A 17,004-nucleotide genomic window follows, 5' to 3' on the forward strand; every position below is an offset into this window, starting at 1 on the left:
GAGGCCCCAAGTGGGAAGGGGCTGCAAACCGTGGTGGTGGCCAAAGACCCCAGGTTGAACAGTCCAGCAACTCCCAACAGGATCATCAGTGCAATCTGGGTTTCCTCACACTTAGAAATGTATGCTCAAGGCAAATGAGTGTGTGGCAAAGTAAAAGCAAATCAAAAACATAAAATCGCTGGCTTCTCCACAGATGCTTTAGGCATGATGATTGTTTTCCACTAAACACACCCATTTGTAGTACTCTGAGTACCAACTCTTAAAGACAGAGTGTCCCGTCCATAGAAGATAAGTAACTTCTGAGGTGTTAAGGGGTGTGGGAACCACTCACTTGGAGTACAGATCTTAAAATCATATATCTGGCACCAGAATGCGGAGATACTTACCTACCTGGAAAGAGGGAAGAGGGAAGGAAGAAAGGGAGAAAGGGAAGAGTGAAAGGAAGGGAGGAAGAGAAGTGTAGGGAGGGAAGGAAGGGGAAGGAAGAAAAGGAGGGGAGGAAGGAAGATAGGCAGCTCCCTGTTTTTCTGTTAGTTCTCTGTTTTCCTCTCTCCTCTAACTGAATATAAATTCCAGGAGAGCAGGGATCTTGTCCATTTTACTTTGCCTGCCAAACAGCCCAGCACATAGTAGGTCTAAACCACAGGTATGTTAAATGAGGAAATATGCTTTTGGTCAGGGAAATCACAACTTTAAGGCTGATATTTTTAAGAACAATAAACTTCAACTTTGAAAAAGGTAGTTACATAACAGGCATTAGGACACGCTGGTAGGCTGTTTCTAAGAACTTCCCTCTTCTAGCTACATGGGAAGACCATGGAGAAGAGGTCAAAGGGTGGGGCTGGAATTCTGCCTTAGTTGTTTAAGAGCTCTTAATTTAAGTCACTCAATTTTCAACTTCAAAGCCTTTGCTTTCTCATTTGCAAAATAAGACTATCTTTGTTCTCTCAAGTTAAAGATTGGGTAGTTGTCTGTAAATTGTTAAACACAATAGTAATATGAGCTGCAAGTACCAAATATTTCCTCCTCCTTTGGCCTCTCCTGGGTGCAGATAACTGAAGAGAAAGGAACATCCCCCAAGTTCAATCACAAAACAGGCTTGTTAAAATTCCAGAGTCAGTAAAGAGCAGATCCTCCCTAAACAGAGGGCCCCCTGAAGGCATCCAACCTCATTACATTGCAAAGGACACATCTGATTTAATTTTCAAGCACTCCCAGACCTGCAATACCAGAAAGCCTGCTTCTGCTGGGCTGCTATAATCATCAGGATTGTCACCGCTAAGTATTGAGGATTTAATAAAGGAAACCATTTAATTTCAAGATTTAAAATGACCTAGACTGCCACATTTCCTTAGTTCTCAAGAACTCTATTAAACACCATCAAATCAAGAAGGACTGACATGACAATTTAATTAATCCAGTTTTGCCATGCACAGAGGAATGGAGTCAAACAACGGGGAATGGGGAATGGTATCCACATTCTTCCGTGGTTAGCATCAGCCTTCCAAGTTCTTACTGAGCTTACCCACTAAAGATTGGTGGGCTGATGTAGCCAACCGCACTTGGATGTGGTCCAGCAGTCCACTCTGCCACCATGGGACTATGTCTGAGTCAGAGTGGGTAGCAGGGCTCCACCCTGGACCTTCTCCCTGGCCATTTTAGCAGCTCCTTCCTCCCGGGGATGACACAGCCAGTCTTTGCTGAGGTGGGAGAGCAAATCTTGCCTATCTCTGTTAGGAGAATTAGGAGGAATCCTTGCAACTGGATACATGATCAATTTATTCAGTAGAACAGTTAGAATAAGATGTAGGAACTCAGGTCAGCACTCTGGCAAACCTGATAAATAAAATCAGGCAACCGTCATTAATAGCCTGAGTGTTAGAGGGACGCCAGGCACTACTCCACTGGGTTCCTTTGCTGCTTCCTGGAAGCTCCAAGTATCCTGCGACCTGACTCCACATTCTAGGACTTCCCTGACCTACTCCCAGGACTTGCTATGGAATTCATAAGGTCCAAAATGTGTCAGTATTGGGAAGAGGCATCAAAATGTATTAATGTGCTGGTATTGGAAAATTGCTTTGATAATTTCCAAAGTGTAAAATATAGTCAGACCTTAGGTGCTGTGCAAGCACTCAGACAGGGAGGGGGCTGCAGCGATTACAATGCAGAGTTCCTCTCTGTCTTTGCCCTTCATTCTTATCATTAACCTATAGTAAAAGCCTTAGAGTCAACGGAAGCCATTAGCCCTAAACTACAATAGAGGCAACCGGTGCCTCTGTTTACCTTCTCTGGGATCCGGCCTGGCCCGGATATATGAAAGGTAAACTTTGTGTGCAGCTTCAAAGCACCCTAGTTGGTGAGCAACCAATACTGCCCAATACAATAGACCCAAGGGCCAGGTAGATTCTTGACCCTTGCACTTAGTACATGCACTGTCCGGAGACAAAGAGGCACCACCTGGCTAAGGAATAAGTAACTAGCCCATTGCCTTGGTAACACTGATGAGACATACCAATACAAAATCTATTTAAGGGTTGAGGTCCCCAAAAGGGGCTGGAGTTCCATTTTCAGGCTCCCCAGCATGCGGGTCAGCATGCTGCTTTTTCCTCTTCTCTATTTCCTACTGATCTATTTCCTACTAATTTTGTAATAAAGATTTGTTAAAGCTGCACTGAGCCGACCGTTAATTTTTTTATTCAACCAACCTTAGTTGAATAAGAAAAAGAACCCCACCATTTCAAACCGTAACACAAAAGTAAAATAAAATAGCAAATATGAATGTGTGAAGCACAGAATGTGTGAAATGGTGAAAACATCAGCAAGGTGAGTGTGGGCCCAAGAGAGGCCCGTGTGTGGCGCCATGACAGCCTGCAGAGCGGGCTTGGCTGGTGGGCAATCCACCCTCCTCGCCTACCCCCCCAGGCCTGCCGGCCAACTCCAGGTCACAGTTCACAAGCCAACTTGAATGAACCTTTGGAAAGGGAGGGGAGGAACAGCTCCTGTCCCCAGGCAAATAGGATTGCTTCTTACCTATTCAACCGTTCAGTTTCCACCTCAAACTCTCTGATCTTGCTTTCAGAGATGGCGGATCCGTGGGAGTAGAGTGTCTGGAAAATCTCCTGGATGTTGGAGCAGTCCTGAAGTGAGTGGGCCAGGTGCTCCGCCATGCTGCCGGACACCTGTGCAAAGGAGCATGGATTCCCCTCAGTGAGCAGCGCCTCACCTCCCAGGCACACTCACACATGCCAACATTTTAAGCTAAGGTTCCTTGAGAACCTGACATCAGGAGATGGTTACCCTGAGAGATCCTAGTCCATTCAATACAATACTAGCACAGAAAGCTAACTGGTATAAAAGAAGTACATAAAACAGCCTCAAAATACAGCTGCATCCACCAAGCACGTGCCACTAGGCAGCAAGGATGGGGGAATGTCTCTCTAGGGTGCCTAGAACACCGGGTGTGGGATACAGCCTGGGCTTCCTTCTCCATCATGAAGCCTGCCACTCCAGGCCACTGGCGCTGATTACAGAGCCAAAGAGAGAGACTGACTCCTTTATTTTCACAATTTGGCTTTGGCACGGGATCTGAATGCACACTTTAAAATATGTTGTTTTTGTGTGTGGTGCTGAGGACTGAAGCCAGGGCCTTGCACATGCCAGGCGGGCACTCTGCCACTGAGCTGTATCCCCAGTCCCAAATGATTTTTGCTCAGTGCAAAATTCTAAATTAGGGTCTTAAAAGTCTCAGTACTTTTAAAAGAACCAGGTGTGGTGGCACACGCTTGCCTGGCTAAAAGGATATTTTTAAACAATGGTTTTTCATGCTCCTTCTGCCCCTGAGGATCAAATAGCCAGCTCTCCCAGCCTCACACCCAATCCTAAATGAGATCCCTTAAGGAAGTACAAGGACTGACTCCCTGTCACCACCACAGCTCTCACACCCAGGGAGCTCATGGGCTCCTCATGGGAAGCTCTCGGGGGCCTGGCAGGTGCTGCTCCTTCCCAGTACTGCGCTAGGACGCAAAGGCTGCCTTCATCTTCCAGGAGCGCACAGTTTCTCTCAAGATAGATGTGTGAAAGGCACTGTTCTTTTGGAGTTTCATGATTCCCTTGGTCTCTGGGGGCCAGAACGACAGAAAACAGATTCTTCAAGACTTTCATCAACATCAGCAGGAACTAGACCAAAATTTTGGGTTCTGAATGAGTCCAAAGAGGGAAAAAAAATCTCTCTAAAAGCTTAGGAAGTAATTTACTATGTGGAACCCACCATACATTTTAATTTGACTCAGTGGAAAGAAATCGGGTCTAATGTATTATTATAGTTAACTGGCTTATTATTGCAGGAGAACTTTTGAAGTTCTCTGCCACCTAGAAGCCACTCTATGTGTGGCTCCCTGTGGCGTCTTCTTGCCTTGCTTCTCATCAACACTCACCCCGATGCTACTGATCTCTGAGCCCAGGACTGGACGATCAGACGAGGAGGATTCGGACCTTGTCTTTGATAGCTTCACCCTCTCTGCAATCTTAAAAAGAAAACATTTATCAGCAAAGTATATGCTATTTCCCAGATAACCTATCAAATCTATGTTTACAGAGGTTATTGTGCTATAGAGTGTGTGTGTGTGTGTGTGTGTGTGTGAGTGACTGGGAATTGAACCTAGGGGTTCTACCACTCAGCTACACACCAAGCCCCTTTTATTTGTGTGTGTTGGGGGGGTGCTAAGGATTAAGCCCAGGGGCATTTTACCTCCAAGCTACACCCCCACCCTGATTTTTTATTTTTTATTTTGAAACAGGGTCTAAGTTGTGGAGTGCCTAACTAAGTAGTAGAGGCTGGCTGCGAACTCTGATCCTCTTGTCTTAGTCTTGTAAGTACCAGGATTACAAGTGTGTGCCACTACCCTCGGCTCTTATTTATGTTATTTTAAAACAGGGTCTCATTAGGTTACTGCACACTGTCCTTCAACCTGTGATCCTCTTGTCTCAGCCTCCAAGTACTGTGATTATAGGCATGTGCCAGTTTGTCTGGCTAGGACCATCGTTTAACCACATCAACTAAACTGAATAATATCAGAAAAACAATCCAGTGTTGACCTCAGCACCACTGGCATTTTGGATTAGAAATTTTGTTGTGGGGACTGTTCTGTAAATCTCAGGATATTCAGCCGCATCTCTGGCCTCACCCACCAGATGCCAGTAGCCTCCCTGGTGTGGCCAACCAAAGTGACTCCCAGGGACAAAACTACTTCTGGCTGAGAAACAATGATTTTATCTGACCTCTGAGGCTGATGGCTGAGGGTTCCTTTTCTGAAGAGACTAGTAGGGACACAAGGCAGGAGGACATGCCTCATTTGAAGTCTCTGTAGCAGACTCAACAGAGGAGCTGGAGGCTGTGGCACAGAATAGGCAGGGCTACCACAGTCTGCCCACCATGGCTGCTTTTGGCTGGCAGAGCGGTCAGTCCTGAGAACAGGCAGATCATTGGCTCATTACTCAGGGTCCCCACTGGGCTGAACCTTAGTCCTTGAAAGCAACTACTCGGCCACCATGAAGTATTATAGCACTTGACAAAATGTCACACTCTCCACAATGACTTGTCAGCTGTGACATTCTCCAGTTGGCTGATTAATGAGAACTGCTGTCCAGGTTGTAGCACTATTGGCAGGTTATCTCTCCCTGCAGCTCCGTGTGGGAGGCCTGTGCCAGGTCCCAGGAGATGCCCTTGGACGGGCGGGGGCACAGTGGCGCTGGGATGTGGCTGGTGCTTTCAGATAAAGGAGTTGTCCCGGCCCATCAGCCCCATCCCCAGGGGTTCACCTTGGCAATGGGGATGTCGTTGCTGCTGCTGCTGGTGCTCAGCTCTCCGGTGCTGGGGTTAATTGGGCGGTTGGCAGGAGTGAGGCGGCCAGGGCTGGAGGGACCGGTGGCCTGCACGCTCTGTAGTCGAGTTTGAAGCTCTCGAACCTGAAACCATAATGCCTTTAGAAAGGTAGGCGTTTTCCTGGAGCAAAGGAGCCAGTTCTGCTGATGGCAAGGCTTTGTTTACATTCAGGGATCATGCTAAATTAGTTGAGTCCTGTAAGTCGCTGTATCCTTAACTGGACATGCCACTGACAGTCATCTGTTCTTCACAAGCATGAGATGGCCCTGATACCTAAGGTGCTGGAAGCTTCTAACAGAGGAGGAGTGCCCACTTTTTTTTTTTTTTTTTGGTGGTAGTGGGGTTCCTGGAAGCCCTTCTACCTCTGGGCTACACTCCCAGGCCTATTTTTACATTTTTATTTGGAAACAGGGTCTCCTAAACCAGCGCACATGGCTGGCTTCGAACTTTCGCAATCCTCCTGTCTCCGCCTCCTAAGCGCGGGGATTACAAGCATGCGCCACCACGCCTGGCAAGTGCCCACTTTTAATGAATGGTTATCCACGCAGCCCCAAGTGCCTGAAGCTGCACTCACCACTGCAGACAGAGGACCTGGGATAAAATTTTGAAATCTCCACTCTCATGGAACTTGGAGCCCAGGGGAAGAAAGAGACAATTACTCTCAACTCAAGTGCACGAGTATAAGAAACACTGATCTGCTGTGCTGCGGGCAGCAGGAAGGGGGAGCCACCTCCACTGGAGGGCACCAGAGAGCACAGGGAGAGCAGCGGTGCTTCCACAGTCTCACAGGTAATGGAGTAGGGGCTGGCTTGGATGGTGCATGGTGGCGACAGGGTGTGGGGACCACAGCTCACACAGGGCTCTTGTGTCTGAACTTCCATGTACAGTGGCTAGAGAGCTGTGTGTTATCTGGGATGTGTGTTTTAGAAGCATGCTGCTTTGCATGAAGGTCAGGCTGAGTTCAGGTGACCATGGCAGCAGCAGCCTTCCCCAAGTGCCTTGGGAGAGGAATGTCCCTGGAAGGATAGGAGGGAATATCCATAGCTCTTCTTCATAAAAAACCAATCATAGGGCCCTCTGAGTTACACTTTAGACACAAATTTCCCTGTACATTTGTGTGTGTGTGTGTGTGTGTGTGTGTGTGTGGTACTGGAGGTAGAACCCAGGGGCTTTTCTACTTCCAGGCTATACTCACAGACCTATTTTATACTTTATTTGGAAACAGAGTCTCACTAAGTTGCTGAGAGCCTCACTAAGTAGCTGAGGCTGGCTTCGAACCTGTGCGATCCTATCTCAGCCTCCCAAGCGCTGGGATTACAACATGTGCCAGCCACCACGCCCAGCTGCCTGTAGAGAATTTAAATGCCCTGCTTCTCTATGGTTATAGCTCTGTAACCTGCAAGGAGAGAAGCATTCCAAATAAGTGGGAACAGGTGCCATAATTTGTCTTTCTTTTGTGTGTTTGGGTCTGGGGATGGAACCCAGGGGCATTCGACCTCTGAGCTACACCCCTGCCCTATTTTTTTTTTTTTTTTGGCAGGTCTGGGGATGGAACCCAGGGGCATTCTACCTCCAAGCTACACCCCCTGCCCTATTTTTTATTTTTTATTTTGAAACAGGGTCTCACTAAGTTGCAGAGGGCCTCACTAAGTAGCTGAGACTGTTTGCGAACCGCGATCCTCCGGTCTCAGGCTCCCGAATGCTAGCATTACAAGCGTGCGCCACCATGCCTGGCTCCTATTTTTTATTCTTTATTTTGAAACAGGTTCTCACTAACTTACACAGGGCCTCATTAAGTAACTGAGGCTGTCCATGAACCACAATCCTCAGGTCTCAGCCTCCCGAATGCTGGGATTACAAGCATGAGTCACCACGCCTGGCTATAAATTATTCTTTCTGATAACCTTGATCAGAGCTTCACCATCCAGGGCACAATGTCTATCTTAAAGGACAAACTGAGGATGGTGCTGACCACAGTCGTCATGAATGAACGGGCACCAGACCTGCTGGGAAGAACAAGCCCTAGCACACGCAAGGACGGTCTTCCAAACTCCACAGTGCACCAGAGTCCCTGGCGGGCTTGTTAAAGCTCAGGGCCCACTGGCAATGCTTCAGATTCAGTGGCTCTGGATGAAGCTCGGAATCTGCACATCTAGTGAGTTTCCAAAAGATGCTGCCACTGCCATTCAGGAGACCACAATAGCCCTGCAGACTCCCAAAGCCATAAGCACATCAGTTTCACAGGCAGACAGTGTGGAGCCACAACCTACATGCCAACTCTTTCCAGCAAGGACAGAGAGCAGGCACACAGCCCCTCCTCTAAAAGACACTGAAAGGCTTTTCATACTAAATGTCTGGGATGTTTCCACCCTGCTAACTCAGGAACCAAGAGTAATTGAAATTTCAATAATTTATCAACAGATTAGAAGCCAAAATAGGGAAACTCCCCTGGAGCAAACTGCATTCAATAGTGAAACAGCTCACAAGTGCCTGTGGCTCTGCTGTGGCTCCCAGGGGCAATGGTGATGGCAGTGTGTGCCATCCATCCTCATGACAGACCTGCCTCAAAGCCACACACCAGATACACGGATGCCTGCCAAAGCCAAGTGATACTGCTGGTGAGAGGCCACAGGGAAAATTCTGGAATGGGCCCAGACAAACCAAGAACAGCATCAGAGTGGATGTCTTGTGATGCCACATGGGAAGGGGAGAGGCACCGGGGAAACCACCCTGGTGGAGACTGGATTTCAATTTCCACTGCCACGAAAGTCTGAAGTCCTGAATAATTAACAGTGTTAATATCACTCCAAACCCTATGCATGTCTGAATTGTACACAAAACCATCAGTAAGACTGTTCCTGGAATCCCAGTCCATCAACTCATCTCATTTCTTTGAAAATTACAAATGGTCCTGGGCAATTTATAAAAACCTCTTTGAAAGTACCCATGTTTTGCTGGGGGTCATAGCATATACCTCTAATCCCAGTACCTGAGAGGCTGAGACAGAAGGGTTGCAGCCAGCCTCATCAGCTTAGTGAGACCCTGTTTCAAAACAAAAAATTAAAAGTGCTGGGAGTGTAGCTCAGATTTGGGTTCAATCCCCAGTCCAAAACAAAACTACTTATGTTTTAAAGACATTTCTTCTTCTAATTATAAAAGTAAAACATGTTCATTGAGGAAAATGTAGACAATACTGAAAATTAAAACAGAAAACGTTATTTGTTTTCTAACTATACAGAGACAGTTGCTTGTGGTACTTTCCATGGTGTATGCATGTGAACTTAAAATAATTTCTAAATTTAAATATCTATTTTCACTTTTAAAGCTTTAGATCTAGGGAATGTTTTAAAAATTCTAAAAAAGCATATTTATTTGGGGCTAGGCTTTATTGTTGTTATCATTATTGCTGGCACTGGGGACTGAATTTATGATTACTATACCTCCATGCTACACCCCCAGCCCTTTTTATTTTGAAAAGGGGTCTCACAAGGTTGTTGAGAGTCTCTCTATGATGCTGGAGCTGTCCTCCAACCTCCAACCCCCTTGCCTCTGCCTCCCACCTATGGAGTTTATAGGTGTACACCATCAACCCAGCAAGGCTTTATCATTTATTGATAATTGTGGAGGGAGTGGTCCAGCTGAAGGAAGTTTAGTAAATTTGTCATGGAAAGAAAGACAGATGAGTAATTAAGTGGCCTCCTCCCCCTTTTGATGGGGGATCGCAATTGACTTGTATGAGTAAATGCACACAACTGAAGGCTACAACTAGTTTGCTGATTCCGCTCAGGCAAGGCTGGGGCAAAGGGCAGGAGCTTAGCTCTCTGAGCCCTCTCTCTTCCATTCCAATTGGAGTGGGCTGGATTGTATCCAAACTCTAACCCGCAGTACTCATGATTGACTTTATTTTAAAACAGGGTCTTTGCTGCTCTAGTTAAAGCAGGATCTCTAAAAAACTGAGATTATCCTGGATCTGGGGTGGGCCCTATCAAATGACCAGTGACTTTAGAAGGGGAAGGAGAGGAACACCCAGACACAGGGAAGGTCACATGGAGAAGGAGACAGAGACACCACAGTCTAGAAATGCCAGAAGTTGGGAGAGGTTTCAGTTGATTTTTGTGTTAAAGAACTAACCCATCTTTCATCGAAGATTATCTATCATCTATCTATCATCTATCTATCTATCTATCTATCTATCATCTATCTATCTATCTTTTGAGGTACTGGGGATTGACCCAGGGATCTACCTCTGAGCTATACCCCCAGCTGCCCTATTTTATTTTTTATTTGGAAACAGGGTCTCATTAAATCACCAAGGGCCTCACTAAGTTGCTAAGACTGGCTTCGAACCTGCAACCTTCCAGTCTCGGACAACCAAGTACTGGGATTATAAGCATATGTCACCATGCCAGAATCACTGGAGATATTTTAAGTAAGAAAATATGTTTCTACAAAATATATGTTTTAGAGCCAGGAGAAATCCAAGAATCAAGGCAAACCTGCAGTTGAGATTGATACTTGTGGGGAGACCATTCACCACCCTTCACAGCCTTTCTTTGTTGGGTTCTTCAACATCAGAACCTGACCTGGGGGGCCATTTTCTCATTTCTCCTAAAATAACTACAGAACTATTACCCTACCAGATGCATGGAAATTAACCCGTGCCATACACTGGAATCCTAGTAGAGTATAAAGGCAAGATTCTTGTCCTTCAGGGGCTCAGAGAGTCTAGCAAACCATCACCATGGAAAACATGAGCTGAAAGGCTACTAAGGCTGGACACTGTGTAATCCCAGTACATGGGAGGCTGAGACAGCAGGATCATAGGTTCAAGGCCAGCCTCAGCAATTCAGTGAGGCTCTCCTCAACTTAGTTCAGAGGTAGAATTCCCCTAATTCAATTTCTGGTACAAAAAAAAAAAAAAGTTACCAATAAGAAATATCAGAGAACAGGCGAGGAGAGGTGCCATTGCCTTTGCCGTTGCTGTTGCCTTGCCTTTCCTGAGTAGGCAACAGAGGAATTCAGTCTTGACAGTTGGTCATTCGGCAAGCACATAAAGAGGGAAAGAAAAAGGGGAGACTGAAGAGTTCAAGTGAGAAAAGGACAGTAAAAGGCCAGAGCTCTGCTTCTAATTTCTTTATGGGTTTCATACATATCACTGGATTAGGGAAGGAGGCAGACTGAAGTGGGAGAGAAAAAGCCAGAGCCTCCCTGATGGCTCCTGGGAAGTGATGAGGCTCAGACCTGACAGGGAAGTGGGAGTGAAGATGGACACGCACCGTGCCCCTGGGCTCGCAGAAGGGGTCATGTGCACGTTGGAGCCAGGCACGGTGTGAGGTAAGAGGCATTTTTTGGATTCAGCTTCCTGTGAGATGGAGACAACTCTCCAGGGTGGTCACGTGAGACGTTCCCGAGGACCCACAGTATGCCTAGTACACCCAAGGGACTCAGTTTTAATTAATTAATCTTAATTAAAATGTATTTTAATTAAATTTTAGGTGTATTGGGGATTGACCCCAGGGATCTCTGAGTTACACCTCTAGCCCTTTTTATTTTTATTTGAAACAGGATCTTACTAAGTCACTCAGGGTCTCATTAAGTTGCTGAGGCTGGACTCAATTCTGCGATCCTCCTGTCTCAACTTCCCATGTACTGGGATTAAAGGAATGCACTACCATGCTCGACAATTTTTATTAATTTAAATTCAAATTTAAATAGTTGGGTATGGCTAGTTGCTACAGTATTGGTCAATACATTTCTAGAAAAATACAAAGAAGGAAAACTGCCACCCAAACTTGCAGCTGGAGTGACTCTACTCCACACGGTAGGAAACACAAGAGAGGTGTCAGTGCTGCATGTGCTGAACTTTAGGGAACTGCTGGTGAAGGGATGCAGGAAGAGGAGTCTTCCCCAGCATGAGAGGTTAGTTGGGAAGACTTTCTCTCCTAATGAGAATGAGGTGTGAAATAAGATATTGATAATATTAGTGTGTGGAACCTATTAGGAATAAGAAAGTAGGATATTAGAATTAAGGTAGGATCCTTGTAGAAGTAAGAGATTAGAATATAGAATAAAGATATAGAAGTAAGGTAAGATTGGAAACAGAATGGAGATATGTGAGCCCAGATGCCCAGAAGGCCCCCCTCCAGCTTGTCGGACAAGGTCTCTGTCCTCCCCGCGCTGCCCCCCCCCCACAGCTGCGAGTAACATGAGCCCCATATCTCTGAGTTAGATCAACTCTCTCCCTCCAGCCTCCGGAACAAGGCCATTCTAATTTGCTCCCCAGAAAGTTCCTCAGCATAGAGATAAGCCTGGCCCAGCCAAGGTAAATGGGAAAGGCAGCCCCTCCTCGGACAGGGATTTTCCAGTTCAAAGAACATTTTACAAGCACTTCCACTCAGGCCGGGTCTGGTTTATGCGGGGAATTCAGACTGAACACAGGAGGCCACATGTGTGCCTTCCTCACCCGCTCTCATCCTTGTAATGTTCTGCAGGTCCTCCGCAGGTCCCCGCGGGAAGGCCAGGGGTTTCGGACAGTCACACCACCGCGCACGGCCCCGTGCGGGGACAGAGTAGCTCCCGGCCGGGCCCAGGGTGGCCACAGGGCAATGTTTGGAGAGGTCCTCCTCCATCCCCCCCAACCCTGCGGTGCCAGGGCTGGTGCCAGGGCCTGAGAGGAGCCTCTGGAGGGATCTGGATGCCGAGGCCTGTGTGGGCAGAGGCATGGATACTGAATATTCCTGGCTCACAGGAACGTAGTCCAGACCCCAGCTGCAGGGCAAGTCTGAGGGGTCAGGAAGAGAAGGGCAGAAGGTAAGGGCCAGGCGGGTCTAGGACAGCGGGCCTGCAGGAGCCCATGGAGTGGAGCAGGCTGCAGGTCAGGACTGCCTGGCCTTGCCCTTCCACTACTCCTCTGATGGCACAAGACAGGGACCCCTGCAGTCCACCATGGGCTACAGCCTCGGGCCTGACTCCTGACCTCTGGCCAGGTGTCCCTGGTACTGTTAAGAATGACCTCAGAGAATTAAGACATTGGGATTTAGGACTCAGAATCTAGTTAATTTGTAAGTCCCGGTCTTTCTTTAATAACTGCCTGCTCAAGTTCTGGCTTCTGTACAACTGCTTATGTATAGGTTCAACATCTGTTCGGTAATAGTCTTTCTCGTTTTAGACTTGCTTGATGTTTAAAGAATATTAGAAATTGCTTTTTAGGAATTGCTTTTAAGTGCTTTAGAATGTAAAAGTAGTTCTTCCTGAGTTACAAGCCTGTATCTACCTGGAAACATCTGCATTCCACAAAATTGGCCAGAGGCAGCCCTAGCGAAGGAGCACATACCATAAGAGAGATAAGCAGTATTTGGCGGGTCGGACTTTGGGCGGGCTCTGACTTCTGGTGGGCTCAACATTATTGGTTGTACTTGTTTGTCCTTGTATCTGATTGGGTGTATTCTAAGGTTGGCGGGCTCTGACAGGTATGGATGCATGTTTTAAAATTATTGGTTGTACTTGTTTGTCCTTGTATCTGATTGGTTGTATTCTAAGTTTGGCGGGCTCTGACGTGTGTATCCACTCCCTCCTGGGGCTATAAATCCAGACCCCGAAGTGAGCTCTTGGTTGAATTCCGACCCGCTTTCCTTGCTGTCTACTGAGGCTAACGCTAGCTTGGCCAGTCTCACTCTGGTAGCTGCTGGGCAATTCCTCGACTGACAGTCAAACTAGTAGAGGAATTTCGACCACTGGCTAGCCAGTAAAGAGCTGAGCACAATAAACCCTGCCTGTGTGTTACATCCTTGGTGTGTTCTTCATTATTTGGGTAAGGGAGGCGATTCTCGGACCCTAACACTGGGATGGGAGTGAGGATTTTAAGTTGCCAATTTGACATATAAGCCTGAAAGGAGGAGATAAGGCTGAGTGAACAGACTTAGGAAATATGGGTAAGGGTAATGTTAGGGTGAAATATGTTCATTGTGTGAGGGGAGAAATAATTCCCCCAACACAACTACACAAAGATAAAAAGCACAGGTTCTTGTCCTGAGCTAAGGATAAGTATACATAGCTTGGACTCTTGCTGGAGATTTAAAGTTTATTAAAAATACAGAAATACAGAAGACAGTTAAAGCCCCATGCCATGCCATTCAGAAATGGCATGGGGGGCTCGAGTGAATACATCAAAAAAGCCCTGCATGCTGAGTGTTCTTATCCTGACCAAGTCTGCAGCAGGTCCTTTGATATGTAGATATGTTGCCCTATCTCTAGCCCAGCTAGATCCGCCCCCTTTGAGGCAGGGCAGGGGGCAGCTCTGTCTCCGGGCACAGACCTCCACACCTTTTCTTACCCTCCCAAGATGTGTTAAGTTGCTTCTCTGAGATCTGGGATTTCCTCCCATCCTTGAGGTAGTTTGTCTCTCTTTAGAAATGTAAAGAGGCCCTTTTCCCTGACTCCTGGCTTTCTTTACTTCTCTTTAGAAATGTAAAAAGACCCTTCTTTCTGATACTCCTGGCTTTCTTTAGTACAAATGATATATTTTCAAAATTGGAAATCTTTCCCAATACTGGTACATTAATACATTTTGAAACCTCTTCCCAATACTAGTACAGGTAAGGCCCAGGGGAGAGGAGCCTACGGGCAGGGCAGGGCCCACACCCACAACACATGTGGCTATCCTGAGCAAAGGGTCCTGGAAGACAGGAGAGGAGGTGTGGGCTGCAATCAGGAGGGTGAGTTTGCAGACCCAGGCTCAGGCTCACTCGAGGAAGGCAGTCGAGGGCCTCCCCTCGGGAGATTTCCATGTTCTCTGCTAGGCGTGAGGAAGGGAATTAGCAGATGTCAGGTATTAGGAAGGAGAGTACAGGGTGTGGCAGTGCACACTTGTAATGCCAGTACTTGGGGGGCTGAGACAGGAGGATTGCAGATTTGAGGGCAGTCTCAGCAAGTAGTGAGACTCTCAGCAACCTAGGGAGACCCTGCTTCAAAATAAAAATAAAAATAAAAGCCATGTGATGACACCATCCTTGCTCCCCGTGGCCCTAGGGGCTGTGGGCGACATCATGGCTGCCCCTGGGCTGGGCCGGCAGGGCCGTTGCCTGGGGGCTGAGGGCACAGGGTCCCGGAGGGGAAAAAAAAGAAAAAAAAGAAAAAGAAAAAGAAAATAGGACTGGGGGTGTATCTTGGGGGTAGACTGACTTTGGGTTCAATCCGCAGTACCACAAAACAAAATAAAGAAAGGGGGCTGACGTCGGCCCAAAGGAAAAAGTGAAATAAAAGAAAAGAGAGCCAGCTTACACAGTAGAACTGAGAGCTCCGCTTGAGCTTTTGGCCAAGGCCACAGACCTTGTGAGATGTAGCAGTCTCCACAACCACATTAGAATAGCAGTGGAGAATGAAAGAAGGATTAACATCAGCACAAAGAATGCACTTGGAACATTAGCAGAGACAAGACCTGGGCACATCTCTTAAAGGCTAGGCAGAAGGAAGGGTACAGTGTGGTGCTCTGAGGTATGCAAGCCACGCAGAAGGCTGGCAGGGCTCAGATTCCACCTTGGCAGATGCCACGAAGCACAGAAAATGAGAAGTAGGGCTGGAACACATTTCCAGAGACTACAGCTCTGTCTGTGGCTGTATACAGAAGGAGGGAAAGATTTCTAGTGAGTGACAGCCTTAGCAAAGTCAACAAGCACTCTCCCTATTCGAAATGAACAGAAATGCTGCATACAGAAGGAACAATTAGAGGGAAAATTATTGCCAAGGTCAAAGGAAAGGCTGAAATCTCCAGGTGTCAGGAAAGAGAACTGAAGCTGGCAATCCTGGGGGGAGACAGGTACTGCAACAGCTGCAGAGTGGCGGAGGGCTGGAGACGGGGCGTGGGCTCCGGGCAGCCAGAGCCAAACCGCCCTGCTCCCCAGGAAAGCCTGGGGCCTTCCCGTCCCACCCATCTGTGAAAAGTGAACAAATGTGTCTCCCACAAGGGCAGACAGAATCTCTGGGGCTGTGCAGAGGAGAGAACCGTACAGCATCAAAGCCCAAGACCTGAGGCACATTTGGGCATGGAAAAAGAAACTTACGCGATCTGTATACCGGGGGACCCAAGCTTATACCTCAGCACTGAAAACAGGTCTGGATTTTTGCCAGGCCATCTACTGCCTCAGAAACCTAGTTTGTAAACCACCTGGTATGCTTGGGAAACAAAAGGCTCCTGAGTCCCATGAGTAGGGCCTCAGAACACAAGTGGCCTGGAGCAATGAAGGACTACAGGAGAGAGGGAGAAAACCAGGGAGCCGGCCAGGAGATAACTCCTCTAGAGGGAAGAAAGCAATCTGCAGGCCGAGCCACAATACATACCCTTAGGCCCTTAAAGAGATAAAAGCAGTAATTTTTATAAAGAATAAGAAATTATGCAACAGAAGTAGGCAGAGATAAAATCTTCAAAGCTATATCATGGGAGGGACACCTTCAGCTATGAGGGCAGGGTGCCAGTCTGTTTCACGCACTACATTGTGGTGAATGTTGCTAAAAATGGTCACAAAAGCTAATAGCTAACAAGACTATTTTTATTATGTTATAACAATAATAACAGCCTCTGTGAGTCCATGTTCTAACCCCTGAGACCTGTGAATATGTCGCTCTCCGCGGACGCAGCAGCCACAGAGGCCTTTGAGGAGAGAAGCAGGAGTGCAGGAATCAGAGGGGTCTCAAGATGCCCGGCTCTGACCTGAAGGTACAGGGAGGGAGGGCAGAGTCTGAGGCGAGCAAAGTCCTGCCGCCCTGCTCAGCTCCAGGAGGATGCAGCCATGACCCTGTCCACACTTGGATTTTAGCAAAATCAGCACATGTTGGACTTCTGACCTCCAGAACTGTAATATAATAAAACTGTGACATTCTAAGTCAGTAAGTTGTGACAATTTGTTATGACATCTATAGGAAATTATTACAACTTGTGATTCTCCTGTTTCTGCTTCCTAAGTACTTGGGTAGCAGGCATGTGCCACCACACTCAGCAAATAAAAATAATTTTAAAGTTAAAAAAGAGAATGTAGGCAAAAATAAAGATTTTCAAGATTAATAATTTATTACCCAAAGTCCTTTGCTAAATAAAGACTTCCTAAGGATACATGCTTAGAAAATTAAGC

General features: G+C 47.0%; 1 protein-coding gene across 1 annotated transcript in view; it reads right to left on the bottom strand.

Moving 5' to 3' along the window:
- MCC (MCC regulator of WNT signaling pathway) overlaps positions 1-17,004 on the bottom strand; it is a gene marked incomplete at both ends in the record, with an annotated part of 309,641 nt that overhangs the window by 56,814 nt on the left and 235,823 nt on the right. The window contains 3 exons of the mRNA XM_080711825.1: positions 3,031-3,179; positions 4,434-4,523; positions 5,818-5,964. Coding sequence (XP_080567951.1) covers positions 3,031-3,179; positions 4,434-4,523; positions 5,818-5,964 — 386 coding nt within the window. The remainder of the gene's footprint in view (positions 1-3,030; positions 3,180-4,433; positions 4,524-5,817; positions 5,965-17,004) is intronic.

Source organism: Muscardinus avellanarius, assembly GCF_963383645.1.
Source record: "Muscardinus avellanarius genome assembly, chromosome: 1".
NCBI classification, from domain to species: domain Eukaryota; kingdom Metazoa; phylum Chordata; class Mammalia; order Rodentia; family Gliridae; genus Muscardinus; species Muscardinus avellanarius.